The 20,280-nt window shown below is 45.6% G+C and overlaps 1 protein-coding gene across 3 annotated transcripts in view; it reads left to right on the plus strand.

Moving 5' to 3' along the window:
• The window catches only part of LOC143764882 (membrane-spanning 4-domains subfamily A member 4A-like), a 161,473-nt gene that overhangs the window by 64,655 nt on the left and 76,538 nt on the right, over positions 1 to 20,280 (plus strand). For all 3 annotated transcript variants that reach the window (XM_077250950.1, XM_077250952.1, XM_077250951.1), the window contains exon 3: positions 3 to 116. In XM_077250950.1, the coding sequence (XP_077107065.1) occupies positions 3 to 116 (114 nt within the window). The remainder of the gene's footprint in view (positions 1 to 2; positions 117 to 20,280) is intronic.

Below are 20,280 nucleotides of genomic sequence, written 5' to 3' on the forward strand. Positions count from 1 at the left end.
AGATAGTGCTGATCATCACAGCCATCTGTCAGATAGTTCTTGGAATTGTCCTGCCATTTATTTCATTGGGCAGTATTACTTTCTACAGTGGAATCGAGTACTGGTCAACAGTGTTTGTAAGTAGGATTTAGCATCTATTTAAGTTATTTGTATCCCATTTTACAGGTATCGTAAGTGAGGTTCAAATTCGCACATTTAAAACTTTTTAAAAGAGTAAAAATAAGTATTGCTAAAAATAGTTGTAAAATGAGCTGAATGTAAGGGTACCGTCACACAGTGCAATTTTGATCGCTACGACGGTACGATTCGTGACGTTCTAGCGATATCGTTACGATATCGCAGTGTCTGACACGCAGCAGCGATCAGGGATCCTGCTGAGAATCGTACGTCGTAGCAGATCGTTTGGAACTTTCTTTCGTCGCTTGATCACCCGCTGACATCGCTGGATCGTTGTGTGTGACAGCGATCCAGCGATGCGTTCGCTGGTAACCAGGGTAAACATCGGGTAACTAAGCGCAGGGCCGCGCTTAGTAACCCGATGTTTACCGTGGTTACCAGCGTAAAAGTAAAAAAAAACAAACCGTACATGCTCACCATCTGATGTCCGTCCGGTCCCTTGCCGTCCGCTTCCCGCTCTGACTGTCTGCCGGCCGGAAAGTGAGAGCAGATCACAGCGGTGACGTCACCGCTGCACTCTGCTCTCACTGTACGGCCGGATCTGTCAGAGCAGGAAGCGGACGGCAAGGGACTGGACGGACATCAGATGGTGAGCATGTACGGTTTGTTTTTTTTTACTTTTACGCTGGTAACCACGGTAAACATCGGGTTACTAAGCGCGGCCCTGCGCTTAGTTACCCGATGTTTACCCTGGTTACCCGGGGACTTCGGCATCGCTCCAGCGCCGTGATTGCAACGTGTGACCGCAGTCTACGACGCTGGAGCGATAATCATACGATCGCTGCGACGTCACGGATCGTGCCGTCGTAGCAATCAAAATTGCACTGTGTGACGGTACCCTAACTAAAGGTACCGTCACACTAAACGATATCGCTAGCGATCCGTGACGTTGCAGCGTCCTGGATAGCGATATCGTTTAGTTTGACACGCAGCAGCGATCAGGATCCTGCTGTGATGTCGCTGGTCGCTGAATAAAGTTCAGAACTTTATTTGGTCGTCCGATCGCCGTGTATCGTTGTGTTTGACAGCAAAAGCAACGATACCAGCGATGTTTTACACTGGTAACCAGGGTAAACATCGGGTTACCAAGCGCAGGGCCGCGCTTAGTAACCCGATGTTTACCCTGGTTACCAGCGTAAAATGTAAAAAAAACAAACAGTACATACTCACATGCGTCCCCCGGCGTCCGCTTCCCACACTGACTGAGCGCCGCAAAGTGAAAGTGAAACCACAGCACAGCGGTGACGTCACCGCTGTGCCCTGCTACTGCCGGCGCTCAGTCATTGCAGGAAGCGGACGCCGGGGGACGAATGTAAGTATGTACTGTTTGTTTTTTTTACATTTTACTCTGGTAACCAGGGTAAACATCGGGTTACTAAGCGCGGCCCTGCGCTTAGCAACCCGATGTTTACCCTGGTTACCCAGGGACCTCGGCATCGTTGGTCGCTGGAGAGCGGTCTGTGTGACAGCTCTCCAGCGATCAAACAGTGACGCAGCAGCGATCGGCATCGTTGTCGCTATCGCTGCAGCGTCGCTTTAAGTGTGACGGTACCTTTAGAATGCTATAAACAGTAGTGCAAAAGATAAGATAAGACTAGTCAAGTAATACTGCACAGTAATCACAACAGAGCACCAGCAGGGGAAGAAATCCAACCGTCTCACAGAACTAAAAAAAAATCTGTTTTTTTTATTTTGTAAAAATGATTGCATTTTTTTCATAATTTTATGGTAGAGAAAAAAACTGGCAGCATTGTGTGCAGATATGCGTATTTTAATTACCTGTATTCGGCGTGAGAAAGAAATTGCACCATGCTGCGATTTGACTCCTCAATCAGATGGGTGTGTGAAAAAAAATCGCATGCTATATGGACCTTCAGTATGGCATCCGATTTTTATGGATACATTACAATTCTGTACGCGATGAACAACTGCTGAGTAAAAACACAGATTGCATACGGCACACGGACTTCACACGGTGAGAAAAAAAATCGCCCCACTTTCCTGAGTGAGCCCTTAGTTAAAATGCCCTTACTTCTTCACTTGTTGAGCACTACAGATGAAAAGATGTTTAGAAATTACCTTGTTTACAGAATTTTCCCCCCCAAAATTAGATATGCGTAAAATATGTGAGCCACTAATCGCACTCTGAATAGCCACTAAGTATACGAGAGAAGGACCGAACTAGAAGCTTAATACGGCCCTACTATTTTGAATGGAGTAAAGAATACAAATAAAAAAAAGGTTGAGGTTTACTGCTAAATAACAGATAAACCAATTCAGTCCCACCGAGTGACGCTATACAGGTAGAACACTTCGCTATAAATCACTTGAATATTTGGATTATTATTCACAGAATGAAACTAGCACTCCCATTTTGAATGTGATTCAGTACAACAGTAGTATATCTAAATCAGATTAGGCCTTTTTCATCCCGCAAATAGAAAGAGCTGCGCGATCTGATTTCCTATCCCTATTCTGAACAAGCATAAAATAAAAATAGTGCAACACCCGCTAGGGCCGTGGGGTACTCGGAACTGGGTCGGATGGTTCTTAAAGGGGTGGTCACAGCAGCAGTGACGTGGTCCGTGGCCCTGGGCGCGCAATTAAAAGGGGTGGATGAAGTAAAGGAATAAAGTTTATATAGGAAAAGTGCAAATTGTCTCTTCAGAGAGGAAGAGATCTAGAACTCTAGTGCCACCTATTGGAAGTAGCAATCCTACAAGTCAATGTTGACCCTTTAACGAGCCTTGTCACATGAGTTAGGATAATAGCCAAACCAGAATCTCAATTTATATAGGAAAAGGGGATTATTTGTGACGCCACCTGTGGTACTCGCTGCTTAAAGGGACTGGGAGGAAGAAATTCTGGGTCTCCGCTGTACAGTATACCTTTGCTCTAGGGTCAAAAAATGAGGTTTGAATTTTATGCCATCTAGTGGTGGACTATTTATTAGCACTTACTTTTTCAGATATTTTTTTGAAATTAGATTTAATCTTGAATTCAATTAACATTTGATCACTTTTGGCACTTTATTTTGCACCAACACTTTCAGTAATAATTAGAATTTTCTGTTTAAAATCCTCTTTTTATATTTTGGCTTATATAATTGATAAAAATATTTGGAGAATATAAATTTATGAACATTGTATACCAGGCTGCTACATATTGATTATTTGTTCCTGTATCTCCTATTTCAACACCTTTTTCTGAAATTATAATATTTTATTCTTTATATTAATAAATGTTATTTTTTAATTACAAAATCATTGTTATTGGTCAATTCTATTTTACAACTGACTACTAGATCAGAAGCAAAAAATGTGTATATAAAATTATTTCTATATGAAGTGCAGCCCACTGATTATGGGCATATTGAATATTTTAGGACTAAGTGTGGTATTCATGTAATGCCATAGTTGCAGGATACTAAGGAGTAGTCAAAGCAAAATGTCAATAGCCGAGTCTTCAGCAATGTGTAAAATACCTCTGTCCATTTTTCGGAGGATCCTTCCAAATGGCGTTGCAAATAGGGTTGAGCGAAACGGGTCGATAATTTTCAAAAGTCGCCGACTTTTGGCTAAGTCGGCGTCTCATGAAACCCGATCCGACCCCTGTGCTTGTCGGCCATGCGGTACGCGACTTTCGCGCCAAAGTCGCGTTTCAATGACGCGAAAAGCGCCATTTCTCAGCCAATGAAGGTGAACGCAGAGTGTGGGCAGCGTGATGACATAGATCCTGGTCCCCACCATCTTAGAGAAGGGCATTGCAGTGATTGGCTTGCTGTCTGCGGCGTCACAGGGGCTATAAAGGGGCGTTCCCGCCGACCGCCATCTTACTGCTGCTGATCTGAGCTTAGGGACAGGTTGCTGCCGCTTCGTCAGAAGCAGGGAGAGCGTTAGGCAGGGTCCACTAACCACCAAACCGCTTGTGCTGCAGCGATTTCCACTGTCCAACACCACCTTCGGTGTGCAGGGACTGTGGAAGCTATTTTTCTTTTTTTTTCCCCTCAGCGCTGTAGCTCATTGGGCTGCCCTAGAAGGCTCCGTGATAGCTGTATTGCTGTGTGTACGCCACTGTGGAAACCAACTGCTTTTTTCAAAGCACATATCCTCTTGTTCCTTCCTTTCTGCACAGCTATCTTTTTTGTTTGTCCACACTTTTTATTTAATTTGTGCATCAGTCCACTCCTATTGCTGCCTGCCATACCTGGCTTAGATTACTGCAGGGAGATAGTAATTGTAGGACAGTCCCTGTTTTTTTTTTGTTTTTTTTGTGGGAGATTAAGATTGGCATTTCTGCTACAGTGCCATCCCTGTGTGTGCCATCTCTCACTGAGTGGGCCATAGAAAGCCTATTTATTTTTTCCGTGATTTGTGTTCTAAATTCTACCTCAACACAAAAACACTACATCAATCAGTGGGAGAAAAATATTGGCCTCAGTCAGGGCTTGTGTGCCACTGCTGTGTGTGCTATCTCTCATTCAGTGGGCTATAGAAAGCCTATTTATTTATTTATTTTTTTTAATATTATTTGGTTTCTAAAGTCTCCCTGAAAAAAAAAAAAAACCTAAAAAAACAGTGGGAGAGTAATATTGCCCTTTCAGCTTGTGTGCCAGTCTTGACTCCTGGGTGTGCCACCTCTCTCTCTCATTCAGTGGGCCATAGAAAGGCTATTTTTTTTTTTGTTTTTTTAATATTATTTGGTTTCTAAAGTCTCCCTGAAAAAAAAAAAAAACATAAAAAAACAGTGGGAGAGTAATATTGCCCTTTCAGCTTGTGTGCCAGTCTTGACTCCTGGGTGTGCCACCTCTCTCCCTCTCATTCAGTGGGCCATAGAAAGCCTATTTATTTTTTTTAAAAAATATTATTGGGTTTCTAAAGTCTCCCTTAAAAAACAAAAAATACATAAAAAAACAGTGGGAGAGTAATATTGCCCTTTCAGCTTGTGTGCCAGTCTTGACTCCTGGGTGTGCCACCTCTCTCCCTCTCATTCAGTGGGCCATAGAAAGCCTATTTATTTATTTTTTTAAATATTATTGGGTTTCTAAAGTCTCCCTTAAAAAACAAAAAATACATAAAAAAACAGTGGGAGAGTAATATTGCCCTTTCAGCTTGTGTGCCAGTCTTGACTCCTGGGTGTGCCACCTCTCTCTCATTCAGTGGGCCATAGAAAGCATTTTTTTTTTTCCTTGATTTGTGTTCTAAAATCTACCTCAACACAAAAACACTACATCAATCAGTGGGAGAAAAATATTGGCCTCAGTCAGGGCTTGTGTGCCACTGCTGTGTGTGCTATCTCTCATTCAGTGGGCTATAGAAAGCCTATTTATTTATTTATTTTTTTTCTTATTATTTGGTTTCTAAAGTCTCCCTGAAAAAAAAAAAAAATAAATAAAAAAACAGTGGGAGAGTAATATTGCCCTTTCAGCTTGTGTGCCAGTCTTGACTCCTGGGTGTGCCACCTCTCTCCCTCTCATTCAGTGGGCCATAGAAAGCCTTTTTTTTTTTTTTTTTTAAATATTATTGGGTTTCTAAAGTCTCCCTTAAAAAAAAAAAATACATAAAAAAACAGTGGGAGAGTAATATTGCCCTTTCAGCTTGTGTGCCAGTCTTGACTCCTGGGTGTGCCACCTCTCTCTCTCATTCAGTGGGCCATAGAAAGGCTATTTTTTTTTTGTTTTTTTAATATTATTTGGTTTCTAAAGTCTCCCTGAAAAAAAAAAAAAAAACATAAAAAAACAGTGGGAGAGTAATATTGCCCTTTCAGCTTGTGTGCCAGTCTTGACTCCTGGGTGTGCCACCTCTCTCTCTCATTCAGTGGGCCATAGAAAGGCTATTTTTTTTTTGTTTTTTTAATATTATTTGGTTTCTAAAGTCTCCCTGAAAAAAAAAAAAAAAACATAAAAAAACAGTGGGAGAGTAATATTGCCCTTTCAGCTTGTGTGCCAGTCTTGACTCCTGGGTGTGCCACCTCTCTCTCATTCAGTGGGCCATAGAAAGCATTTTTTTTTTTCCTTGATTTGTGTTCTAAAATCTACCTCAACACAAAAACACTACATCAATCAGTGGGAGAAAAATATTGGCCTCAGTCAGGGCTTGTGTGCCACTGCTGTGTGTGCTATCTCTCATTCAGTGGGCTATAGAAAGCCTATTTATTTATTTATTTTTTTTCTTATTATTTGGTTTCTAAAGTCTCCCTGAAAAAAAAAAAAATAAATAAAAAAACAGTGGGAGAGTAATATTGCCCTTTCAGCTTGTGTGCCAGTCTTGACTCCTGGGTGTGCCACCTCTCTCCCTCTCATTCAGTGGGCCATAGAAAGCCTTTTTTTTTTTTTTTTTTTAAATATTATTGGGTTTCTAAAGTCTCCCTTAAAAAACAAAAAATACATAAAAAACAGTGGGAGAGTAATATTGCCCTTTCAGCTTGTGTGCCAGTCTTGACTCCTGGGTGTGCCACCTCTCTCTCTCATTCAGTGGGCCATAGAAAGGCTATTTTTTTTTGTTTTTTTTAATATTATTTGGTTTCTAAAGTCTCCCTGAAAAAAAAAAAAAAAACATAAAAAAACAGTGGGAGAGTAATATTGCCCTTTCAGCTTGTGTGCCAGTCTTGACTCCTGGGTGTGCCACCTCTCTCCCTCTCATTCAGTGGGCCATAGAAAGCCTATTTATTTATTTTTTTAAATATTATTGGGTTTCTAAAGTCTCCCTTAAAAAACAAAAAATACATAAAAAAACAGTGGGAGAGTAATATTGCCCTTTCAGCTTGTGTGCCAGTCTTGACTCCTGGGTGTGCCACCTCTCTCTCATTCAGTGGGCCATAGAAAGCATTTTTTTTGTTGTTTTTTTTAATATTATTTGGTTTCTAAAGTCTCCCTGAAAAAAAAAAAAAAAAAAAAAAAAACAGTGGGAGAGTAATATTGCCCTTTCAGCTTGTGTGCCAGTCTTGACTCCTGGGTGTGCCACCTCTCTCTCTCATTCAGTGGGCCATAGAAAGGCTATTTTTTTTTTGTTTTTTTTAATATTATTTGGTTTCTAAAGTCTCCCTGAAATAAAAAAAAAACTTAAAAAAACAGTGGGAGAGTAATATTGCCCTTTCAGCTTGTGCGCCAGTCTTGACTCCTGGGTGTGCCACCTCTCTCTCTCTAATTGTGGGCCATAGAAAGCCTTTTTTTTTTTTTTTTTTTTAATATTATTTGGTTTCTAAAGTCTCCCTGAGAAAAAAAAATAAATAAATTAGGTGGGAGATTAATATTGACATTAGTGCTTGAGTGACAGTCCTGCGTGTGTGTCATCTCTGTGATTTTGTGCCACAGAAAACAGAGTGTGTAACATTGTGCCTGATTTTCCTTGTGGTCTCACCAACCTGTTAAGGGATATTGAAATCATACTGAAGTTATAGCTCACCGTGTAAGTTGTTTGACAGCAACAAATAAAGTTACTTTGGTTAAGATTTTAAAACAATGAGGAAGTCTGGTGCAAGAGGTCGTCGTGGGCGTTCATTGTCAGCTGGTAATGATGGTAGTGGTAGTGGAGCATCAGGTGGTCGTGGGGATAAAAATATTCCACCTAAGTCTGGAGCTGTGGAGCCAGTTTCGTCGTCAGGCTACACAAGGCCTCGAACGCTCTCTTTTCTGGGAGTAGGAAAACCGCTTTTAAAGGCGGAGCAGCAACAGCAAGTTTTGGCTTACATTGCAGACTCAGCCTCTAGCTCTTTTGCCTCCTCTTCCGAAACTGGTAAATGTAAAAGCAGCGCGTCGCTTGTGGATGTTCATGGTCAGGGACAAGTCGCTTCCTTGTCCTCCTCAGCAAAAACTACAACAAGAGAGAAGGATGCAGCAGGCGACACAACGGGTCACTCCATGGAGCTCTTTACACATACCGTCCCTGGCTTAGAAAGTGAAACATTTAACAGGCCATGCCCATTACAAGTATATTCTGACATGGAGTGCACTGATGCACAGCCACAGCCAGAGTACTATGCTGCTCCTTTGACTCAGACCACCACATTGCCCTCTCAGGGTACAGATCCACAATCAGACCCTGATGAGACTATGTTGCCCCGCCACGAACGCTATACCACCGACCGACACAGTGACACAGACGAAGTTGCACACGAGCTCGAAGAGGAGGTAATAGATGACCCAGTTATTGACCCCGATTGGCAGCCATTGGGGGAACAGGGTGCAGGCGGCAGTAGTTCAGAAGCGGAGGTGGAGGAGGGGCCGCAGCAGGCATCAACATCGCAACAGGTTCCATCTGCCGGGCCCGTATCTGGCCCAAAACGCGTGTCAAAGCCAAAACCTGTTGGAGCACAGCGTTGCCATCCGGTTAAAGCTCAGTCTGCAATCCCTGAAAAGGGATCCGAGTCTAGGAAGAGTGCAGTCTGGCATTTTTTTAAACAACATCCAACTGATCAGCGCAAAGTCATCTGTCAAAAATGTTCAACTAGCTTAAGCAGAGGTCAGAATCTGAAAAGTCTAAATACTAGTTGCATGCATAGACACTTAACCACCATGCATTTTCAAGCCTGGACTAACTACCAAACGTCCCTCAAGGTTGTAGCACCCTCGGCCAATGAAGCTAGTCAGCAACGCAACATCCCTTCCGTCACTGTAAGGCCACCATTTTCCGCACCACCGGCAGTATCTGTGCAGGTTTCTTTGCCAGCCAAAAGCAGTCAGGGTCAGGGAATCACCAGTTTTGTAGGAGGAAATATTGCATCTAGGGCACCGGCGGAAACAATACCGTCTCCAACCGTCTCTCAGTCTGCCATGTACACCGGCACACCCGAAAGTTCCACGATCTCCAGCTCTCCAGTCCAGCTCACCCTACATGAGACTCTGGTTAGAAAAAGGAAGTACTTATCCTCGCATCCGCGTACACAGTGTTTTAACGCCCACATAGCTAGACTAATCTCGTTAGAGATGATGCCCTACCGGTTAGTTGAAAGCGAAGCTTTCAAAGCCCTGATGGAGTACGCTGAACCACGATACGAGCTACCCAGTCGACACTTTTTTTCCAGAAAAGCCATCCCAGCCCTGCACCAGCATGTTAAACAGCGCATCGTCCATGCACTCAGGCAATCTGTGAGTACAAAGGTGCACCTGACTACAGATGCATGGACCAGTAGGCATGGCCAGGGACGTTATGTGTCCATCACGGCACACTGGGTGAATGTGGTGGATGCAGGGTCCACGGGCGACATCAATTTAGGGACAGTTGTGCCTAGCCCACGGTCTAGGAAACAGTTGGCTGTAGGCGTTCGCACCCCCTCCTCCTCCTCCTCCTCGTCCTCCTGCAGAAGCTACAGCTCTTCCACAGAACGCAGTCTGCCAACCACTCCATCGGCAGATGACACTGTTGCACACCAGTTGTCCCATTATGGGCCAGCTACTGCCAAGCGTCAGCAGGCTGTATTGGCTATGAAGTGCTTGGGCGACAACAGACACACCGCGGAAGTTCTGTCCGAGTTCTTGCAACAAGAAACGCAGTCGTGGCTGGGCACAGTAGATCTTGAGGCAGGCAAGGTAGTGAGTGATAACGGAAGGAATTTCATGGCTGCCATCTCCCTTTCCCAACTGAAACACATTCCTTGCCTGGCTCACACCTTAAACCTGGTGGTGCAGTGCTTATTGAAAACTTATCCTGGGTTCTCCGACCTGCTCCTCAAAGTGCGTGCACTTTGCTCACATATCCGACGTTCTGTACACGCCAGCCGTATGCAGACCTATCAGCGGTCTTTGAACCTTCCCCAGCATCGCCTAATCATAGACGTTGCAACAAGGTGGAACTCAACACTGCACATGCTTCAGAGACTGTGCGAACAGAGGCGTGCTGTTATTTATTTGTGGGAGGATACACGGGCAGGCAGTAGGATGGCAGACATGGAGTTGTCAGGTGTGCAGTGGTCTAAGATACAAGACATGTGTCAAGTCCTTCAGTGTTTTGAGGAATGCACACGGCTGGTTAGTGCAGACAACGCCGTAATAAGCATGAGCATCCCCCTAATGCGTCTGCTGATGCAAAGTTTGACGCACATAAAGGAGCAGGCGTCTGCACCAGAGGGAGAGGAAAGCCTTGATGACAGTCAGCCATTGTCTGGTCAGGGCAGTGTACAGGACGAGGTAGCGGGCGAAGAGGAGGTGGAGGACGAGGAGGATGATGGGGATGAGTATATTTTTAATGCCGAACCTTTCCCGGGGGGCACAGGAAATTGGTTGCGTGTCACGGCCGGGTTCTGGTTTTTTGAGGGACACAAGTGACGTAGATTTGCCTGCAACTGCCCCTCAACCAATCACAACCGGAGATTTGACAACTGGAACTTTGGCCCACATGGCGGATTATGCCTTACGTATCCTAAAAAGGGACACACGCATTACGAAAATGATGAACGATGACGATTACTGGTTGGCCTGCCTCCTTGATCCACGCTATAAAGGCAAATTGCAAAATATTATGCCACATGAGAACTTGGAACTAATATTAGCAACCAAACAATCAACTCTTGTTGACCGTTTGCTTCAGGCATTCCCAGCACACAGCGCACGTGATCGTTCTCACACGAGCTCCAGGGGGCAGCAGACTAGGAGTGTTAGGGGTGCACACATCAGAAGTGGCGTTGGACAGAGGGGTTTTCTGACCAGGTTGTGGAGTGATTTTGCTATGACCGCAGACAGGACAGGTACTGCTGCATCAATTGAAAGTGACAGGAGACAACATTTGTCCAGTATGGTTACTAACTATTTTTCATCCCTTATCGATGTTCTCCCTCAACCGTCATTCCCATTTGATTACTGGGCCTCCAAATTAGACACCTGGCCAGAATTGGCAGAATATGCATTGCAGGAGCTTGCTTGCCCGGCAGCAAGTGTCCTATCAAAAAGAGTATTCAGTGCTGCAGGTTCAATATTAACCGAAAAAAGGACTCGTCTGGCTACCCAAAATGTTGACGATCTAACATTCATTAAAATGAACCACAACTGGATTTCGAAATCTTTTGCCCCACCTTGCCCGGCCGACACCTAGCTTTCCTATGAAAGGCTCTTGCCTGTGAATCACTTTTCTAATGTCTAATTTGCTGCAGCTGATTGTACAGCATACGACATGTTTACACCTCCCTAAATGGCCAAACTCCCCACACGGGGCCGTGGTATCGCGACTTGGCGCAAGCACCCGTGAGACTGCTGTTTGTCTGAAGAGGTGGGTGTGCTCGCTTTTGGTTGACGGCATTGCTACTGGGTCCCTCATAGTACAATGTAGTGTCTCTGGCGGTGGAGGTGCGCACCCAACGTCAGACACACCGTTGTAACATGAGGGGCCCTGGGGCGGTCCCGCCGGCCTCTAGAGAGTTCCCCCCTACCCCAGCTCAAAATGTGCTCTACCACATGCAAAGTTATGTCGCACAACTCCACCAATCTTTAGTCTATTCGCTGACATCATTCAATGTCTGGCACTGACAATACAAATTTGTAGACATCTATGATGCAACTTAAAGTAGTCTGTGTCTGTGTCCTATATTGGCACCATTAAATAGTTACTGCCAAATTACTATGTCAGAAACTCAGCAGATGAGCCCACCCCTGTACCTAAGTATGCCACCTTTTTTTTTGTTTTGGTTGTTTTGCGAGACATTAACATCTATTTATATTTTGGGAGTACTGGGACAGACACTCCTTGCACTACTCCTCCACTCACCACCAAGCTGCCCGTGTATCCATGTAACCGCTGTAAAACTGCCATGAGCCTATTGTTTGTTATTTTAGGCCTTTGATAGCCTGTCTGCGGTCCCTACTTTAAATACTCCTCCACTCACCACCAAGCTGCCTGCCCGTGTATCCATGTAACCGCTGTAAAACTGCCATGAGCCTATTGTTTGTTATTTTAGGCCTTTGAAGCCTGTCTGCGGTCCCTCCTTCCACTAGTCCTCCACTGACCAGACCACTGCTGCCCGTGTACCCCTGGAACCAATTATAAAGTGCCTACAGCCAGCCCATTTTTTTATGTTAGGCCTTTGAAGCCTGTCTGCGGTCCCTCCTTCCACTAGTCCTCCACTGGCCAGACCACTGCTGCCCGTGTACCCCTGGAACCAATTATAAAGTGCCTACAGCCAGCCCATTTTTTTATGTTAGGCCTTTGAAGCCTGTCTGCGGTCCCTCCTTCCACTAGTCCTCCACTGACCAGACCACTGCTGCCCGTGTACCCCTGGAACCAATTATAAAGTGCCTACAGCCAGCCCATTTTTTTATGTTAGGCCTTTGAAGCCTGTCTGCGGTCCCTCCTTCCACTAGTCCTCCACTGACCAGACCACTGCTGCCCGTGTACCCCTGGAACCAATTATAAAGTGCCTACAGCCAGCCCATTTTTTTATGTTAGGCCTTTGAAGCCTGTCTGCGGTCCCTCCTTCCACTAGTCCTCCACTGGCCAGACCACTGCTGCCCGTGTACCCCTGGAACCAATTATAAAGTGCCTACAGCCAGCCCATTTTTTTATGTTAGGCCTTTGAAGCCTGTCTGCGGTCCCTCCTTCCACTAGTCCTCCACTGGCCAGACCACTGCTGCCCGTGTACCCCTGGAACCAATTATAAAGTGCCTACAGCCAGCCCATTTTTTTATGTTAGGCCTTTGAAGCCTGTCTGCGGTCCCTCCTTCCACTAGTCCTCCACTGGCCAGACCACTGCTGCCCGTGTACCCCTGGAACCAATTATAAAGTGCCTACAGCCAGCCCATTTTTTTATGTTAGGCCTTTGAAGCCTGTCTGCGGTCCCTCCTTCCACTAGTCCTCCACTGGCCAGACCACTGCTGCCCGTGTACCCCTGGAACCAATTATAAAGTGCCTACAGCCAGCCCATTTTTTTATGTTAGGCCTTTGAAGCCTGTCTGCGGTCCCTCCTTCCACTAGTCCTCCACTGACCAGACCACTGCTGCCCGTGTACCCCTGGAACCAATTATAAAGTGCCTACAGCCAGCCCATTTTTTTATGTTAGGCCTTTGAAGCCTGTCTGCGGTCCCTCCTTCCACTAGTCCTCCACTGACCAGACCACTGCTGCCCGTGTACCCCTGGAACCAATTATAAAGTGCCTACAGCCAGCCCATTTTTTTATGTTAGGCCTTTGAAGCCTGTCTGCGGTCCCTCCTTCCACTAGTCCTCCACTGGCCAGACCACTGCTGCCCGTGTACCCCTGGAACCAATTATAAAGTGCCTACAGCCAGCCCATTTTTTTATGTTAGGCCTTTGAAGCCTGTCTGCGGTCCCTCCTTCCACTAGTCCTCCACTGGCCAGACCACTGCTGCCCGTGTACCCCTGGAACCAATTATAAAGTGCCTACAGCCAGCCCATTTTTTTATGTTAGGCCTTTGAAGCCTGTCTGCGGTCCATCCTTCCACTAGTCCTCCACTGGCCAGACCACTGCTGCCCGTGTACCCCTGGAACCAATTATAAAGTGCCTACAGCCAGCCCATTTTTTTATGTTAGGCCTTTGAAGCCTGTCTGCGGTCCCTCCTTCCACTAGTCCTCCACTGGCCAGACCACTGCTGCCCGTGTACCCCTGGAACCAATTATAAAGTGCCTACAGCCAGCCCATTTTTTTATGTTAGGCCTTTGAAGCCTGTCTGCGGTCCCTCCTTCCACTAGTCCTCCACTGACCAGACCACTGCTGCCCGTGTACCCCTGGAACCAATTATAAAGTGCCTACAGCCAGCCCATTTTTTTATGTTAGGCCTTTGAAGCCTGTCTGCGGTCCCTCCTTCCACTAGTCCTCCACTGACCAGACCACTGCTGCCCGTGTACCCCTGGAACCAATTATAAAGTGCCTACAGCCAGCCCATTTTTTTATGTTAGGCCTTTGAAGCCTGTCTGCGGTCCCTCCTTCCACTAGTCCTCCACTGACCAGACCACTGCTGCCCGTGTACCCCTGGAACCAATTATGAAGTGCCTACAGCCAGCCCACTTTTTTATGTTAGGCCTTTGAAGCCTGTCTGCGGTCCCTCCTTCCACTAGTCCTCCACTGGCCAGACCACTGCTGCCCGTGTACCCCTGGAACCAATTATAAAGTGCCTACAGCCAGCCCATTTTTTTATGTTAGGCCTTTGAAGCCTGTCTGCGGTCCCTCCTTCCACTAGTCCTCCACTGGCCAGACCACTGCTGCCGGTGTACCCCTGGAACCAATTATAAAGTGCCTACAGCCAGCCCATTTTCTTATGTTAGGCCTTTGAAGCCTGTCTGCGGTCCCTACTTTAAATACTCCTCCACTCACCACCAAGCTGCCTGCCCGTGTATCCATGTAACCGCTGTAAAACTGCCATGAGCCTATTGTTTGTTATGTTAGGCCTTTGATAGCCTGTCTGCGGTCCCTACTTTAAATACTCCTCCACTCACCACCAAGCTGCCTGCCCGTCTATCCATGTAACCGCTGTAAAACTGCCATGAGCCTATTGTTTGTTATGTTAGGCCTTTGATAGCCTGTCTGCGGTGCTTACTTTAAATACTCCTCCACTCACCACCTAGCTGCCTGTGTATCCATGTAACCGCTGTAAAACTGCAATGAGCCTATTGTTTGTTATTTTAGGCCTTTGATAGCCTGTCTGCGGCCCCTACTTGCAATACTCCTCCACTGACCACAATGCTGCCTGGAGTGCCTGCCTGTGTATCCATGTAACCGATGTAAAACTGCCATGACTGCCTACTGTTTGTTATTTTAGGCCTTTGATAGCCTGTCTGCGGCCCCTACTTGCAATACTCCTCCACTGACCACAATGCTGCCTGGAGTGCCTGCCTGTGTATCCATGTAACCGATGTAAAACTGCCATGACTGCCTACTGTTTGTTATTTTAGGCCTTTGATAGCCTGTCTGCGGCCCCTACTTGCAATACTCCTCCACTGACCACAATGCTGCCTGGAGTGCCTGCCTGTGTATCCATGTAACCGATGTAAAACTGCCATGACTGCCTACTGTTTGTTATTTTAGGCCTTTGATAGCCTGTCTGCGGCCCCTACTTGCAATACTCCTCCACTGACCACAATGCTGCCTGGAGTGCCTGCTAGTGTATCCATGTAACCGATGTAAAACTGCCATGAGTGCCTACTGTTTGGTATTTTAGGCCTTTGATAGCCTGTCTGCAGCCCCTACTTGCAATACTCCTCCACTGACCACACCAATGCTGCCCGTGTACCCCTGGAACCTATTTAAAAGTTCATAGAGCCTAGTTATATATTTTATTTACTATTAATAAGGCCATGATGGACTACGCTGTACCACGCTACAAGCTAACCAGTCGACACTTCTTTTGCGAGAAAAGCCATCCCAACCCTCCACCAGCATGTAGAAGACCGCATTGTCCATGCACTCTGGCAATCTGTGAGTACAAAGGTGCACCTGACAACAGACGCATGGACCTGTAGGCATGGCCACGGAAGATTACGTGTCCATTACGGCGCAATGGGTTAATGTGTTGGATGCATGGTCCACAGGGGACAGCCTACTAAGTCTGTCTGCAGTCCCTAATTCAAATTGTCCTCCACTGTCTAAATCGGAGCTTCCACCTTCTGGCTTTCGGCCTATAGTATCAGAAATTAAACTGCATTTGGCCTTCAACTTTGGTTAGGGCCTACTAACGGCTTCTGCCCCTCCCTGGTGTTGCCCTCAACTAAATAAAGCTGAGCTTCAACCTTCTGCTCCAAATTACCATTTTAAAAAATGCAATAGGCTTTTCCGGCCTACTAAAGGTGTCTGTCTGTGTGCCCCTGCCTGGTGTTGTCCTCAACTGAATAAAGCTGAGCTTCAACCTTCCGGCTCTCATTAAGTGGTTTTTAAAAAACAAAATGGTGGTTAGGGCCTACTAACGGCTTCTGCCCCTCCCTGGTGTTGCCCTCAACTAAATAAAGCTGAGCTTCAACCTTCTGCTCCAAATTACCATTTTAAAAAATGCAATAGGCTTTTCCGGCCTACTAAAGGTGTCTGTCTGTGTGCCCCTGCCTGGTGTTGTCCTCAACTAAATAAAGCTGAGCTTCAACCTTCTGCTCCAAATTACCATTTTAAAAAATGCAATAGGCTTTTCCGGCCTACTAAAGGTGTCTGTCTGTGTGCCCCTGCCTGGTGTTGTCCTCAACTGAATAAAGCTGAGCTTCAACCTTCCGGCTCTCATTAAGTGGTTTTTAAAAAACAAAATGGTGGTTAGGGCCTACTAACGGCTTCTGCCCCTCCCTGGTGTTGCCCTCAACTAAATAAAGCTGAGCTTCAACCTTCTGCTCCAAATTACCATTTTAAAAAATGCAATAGGCTTTTCCGGCCTACTAAAGGTGTCTGTCTGTGTGCCCCTGCCTGGTGTTGTCCTCAACTGAATAAAGCTGAGCTTCAACCTTCTGCTCCAAATTACCATTTTAAAAAATGCAATAGGCTTTTCCGGCCTACTAAAGGTGTCTGTCTGTGTGCCCCTGCCTGGTGTTGTCCTCAACTGAATAAAGCTGAGCTTCAACCTTCTGCTCCAAATTACCATTTTAAAAAATGCAATAGGCTTTTCCGGCCTACTAAAGGTGTCTGTCTGTGTGCCCCTGCCTGGTGTTGTCCTCAACTGAATAAAGCTGAGCTTCAACCTTCCGGCTCTCATTAAGTGGTTTTTAAAAAACAAAATGGTGGTTAGGGCCTACTAACGGCTTCTGCCCCTCCCTGGTGTTGCCCTCAACTAAATAAAGCTGAGCTTCAACCTTCTGCTCCAAATTACCATTTTAAAAAATGCAATAGGCTTTTCCGGCCTACTAAAGGTGTCTGTCTGTGTGCCCCTGCCTGGTGTTGTCCTCAACTGAATAAAGCTGAGCTTCAACCTTCCAGCTCTCATTAAGTGGTTTTTAAAAAACAAAATGGTGGTTAGGGCCTACTAACGGCTTCTGCCCCTCCCTGGTGTTGCCCTCAACTAAATAAAGCTGAGCTTCAACCTTCTGCTCCAAATTACCATTTTAAAAAATGCAATAGGCTTTTCCGGCCTACTAAAGGTGTCTGTCTGTGTGCCCCTGCCTGGTGTTGTCCTCAACTGAATAAAGCTGAGCTTCAACCTTCTGCTCCAAATTACCATTTTAAAAAATGCAATAGGCTTTTCCGGCCTACTAAAGGTGTCTGTCTGTGTGCCCCTGCCTGGTGTTGTCCTCAACTGAATAAAGCTGAGCTTCAACCTTCCGGCTCTCATTAAGTGGTTTTTAAAAAACAAAATGGTGGTTAGGGCCTACTAACGGCTTCTGCCCCTCCCTGGTGTTGCCCTCAACTAAATAAAGCTGAGCTTCAACCTTCTGCTCCAAATTACCATTTTAAAAAATGCAATAGGCTTTTCCGGCCTACTAAAGGTGTCTGTCTGTGTGCCCCTGCCTGGTGTTGTCCTCAACTGAATAAAGCTGAGCTTCAACCTTCCGGCTCTCATTAAGTGGTTTTTAAAAAACAAAATGGTGGTTAGGGCCTACTAACGGCTTCTGCCCCTCCCTGGTGTTGCCCTCAACTAAATAAAGCTGAGCTTCAACCTTCTGCTCCAAATTACCATTTTAAAAAATGCAATAGGCTTTTCCGGCCTACTAAAGGTGTCTGTCTGTGTGCCCCTGCCTGGTGTTGTCCTCAACTGAATAAAGCTGAGCTTCAACCTTCTGCTCCAAATTACCATTTTAAAAAATGCAATAGGCTTTTCCGGCCTACTAAAGGTGTCTGTCTGTGTGCCCCTGCCTGGTGTTGTCCTCAACTGAATAAAGCTGAGCTTCAACCTTCTGCTCCAAATTACCATTTTAAAAAATGCAATAGGCTTTTCCGGCCTACTAAAGGTGTCTGTCTGTGTGCCCCTGCCTGGTGTTGTCCTCAACTGAATAAAGCTGAGCTTCAACCTTCTGCTCCAAATTACCATTTTAAAAAATGCAATAGGCTTTTCCGGCCTACTAAAGGTGTCTGTCTGTGTGCCCCTGCCTGGTGTTGTCCTCAACTGAATAAAGCTGAGCTTCAACCTTCCGGCTCTCATTAAGTGGTTTTTAAAAAACAAAATGGTGGTTAGGGCCTACTAACGGCTTCTGCCCCTCCCTGGTGTTGCCCTCAACTAAATAAAGCTGAGCTTCAACCTTCTGCTCCAAATTACCATTTTAAAAAATGCAATAGGCTTTTCCGGCCTACTAAAGGTGTCTGTCTGTGTGCCCCTGCCTGGTGTTGTCCTCAACTGAATAAAGCTGAGCTTCAACCTTCCGGCTCTCATTAAGTGGTTTTTAAAAAAACAAAATGGTGGTTAGGGCCTACTAACGGCTTCTGCCCCTCCCTGGTGTTGCCCTCAACTAAATAAAGCTGAGCTTCAACCTTCTGCTCCAAATTACCATTTTAAAAAATGCAATAGGCTTTTCCGGCCTACTAAAGGTGTCTGCCCCTCCCTGGTGTTGTCCTCAACTGAACAAAGCTGAGCTTCCACATTCTGGCTTTCGCCCTATACTATCAGATATTAAACTGCATTTGGCCTACTAGTGTGGTTAGGCCCTTGAAACAGTGTCTGCTGCTCTTGGGTTTGCTACTCCACTGAACAAAGCAATGCTGCCTGTTTAGTCCTGTTACCAATTTTGAACTGCATTTAGCCTACTTTATTCTTTGGCCCTATATCTGTTTCCTCCTCATCCTGCCCATTGCCCAGCCACTGCTAAATGAGTCTGCTGGTACATTGACCTAGACCACTACATTCCCCTTGTACTCTACACAGCCAGAATCTGACCCTGCTGAAAGTAAGGTTCCCCTTCCCGCATGTTATACCACCTTACACAGGGACAAAGAGGAAGGTGCAGATGAAAGTGCAGGTTCCTTCATCAGGTGGGGGGGCATACTCGTTGGCGACGTCACTGGCACAGGGCCCCTCAGAGTACGCAAAAGTGTCGCTGCTGGTGGGAGGCGCCCCCGCCATGCAAACACACCGCCGTACTTTGAGGGGCCCTGTGCCAGTGCCAATGCGAACGAGTGGGCCCCCCCCTGCTTGCTCAGGATCACAGCACTTGCAACGTTTAAATACTTACCTTTCCCTGCAACACCGCCGTGACGTAGTCCGCATTTCCTGGGCCCACGAAAAACTTGAGCCAGCCCTACTCCCCCCACAACTTTCCCCCAATTCCCTATGCCCAACTATTATTATACAGTTAATTAAGATTGGCAAGCTTCAGAAACAAGAATGGATGTTTTTGGCATTAAAATGGGCACTGTAGGTGTTTTCCTGGCCTCCACTCACTGCCGACTATGCTTCCCCATTGACTTGCATTGGGTTTCGTGTTTCGGTCGATCCCCGACTTTTAGCGATAATCGGCCGACTGCACTCGACTCGACTCTGGACAAAATCGGGTTTCCCAAAACCCTACTCGATCTTAAAAAAATGAAAGTCGCTCAACCCTAGTTGCAAAGTGTTAGAATTTGCAAGCATCTGCAAATTTAAGGAAATTGAACTAGAAGCTGCTCCTCTGCGGATTGACCCAATCCTTTCTACTGACCACACCTGTTTTTACTCCCTAAATAAAGAGATAATTTGGGGATGTGTTGTGAAAAACCTTTTGCTACTTCATTTATCAAAGAAAAAAAGCTCATGAAATTCTTCAAACAGGGATAATTTTTACACCACTCTGTGTGAAAAAGACAGCTCATTGTGTTTGTACTGCCTAGGTATAAACACCAATAAGGCAGATATCTACCACAAAAACATATAATTTTTGGACCTTTTCGACAATATAAGTAGTCTCACACTGCAATGTTTTATTTAATAGCCTGTAATTTACCACCATATTGCTCCACTAATTTCCCCTCTATTCTTCACCCCTGCTATAAATATACAAGCATCAATTTTATTAAGGAGAGCACTAATGACACAAAAGAGAGAAAAATATCAGCTCACCTTCTCAAAGGATACCACGCAAGGAAACCTGTAGTGCCGCAGTTAGGAAGGATACCATTTTTAGAAAATAGAAAAATATCCAGCGTGTTGAATAAAATTCAGAAGTCTTTATTGAAGAATTAAAAAGCCGCAACAGTGTTCATGGGCAGAAGAAAATGTGCAAATCTAGCATACGCGTTTCGGAATTTAATCCTTATTCATTGCATTTATAAAAAAAATAAATGAGGTATCACTGT

The sequence above is a fragment of the Ranitomeya variabilis genome, chromosome 4 (assembly GCF_051348905.1).
Source record: "Ranitomeya variabilis isolate aRanVar5 chromosome 4, aRanVar5.hap1, whole genome shotgun sequence".
Taxonomy (NCBI): Eukaryota; Metazoa; Chordata; class Amphibia; order Anura; family Dendrobatidae; genus Ranitomeya; species Ranitomeya variabilis.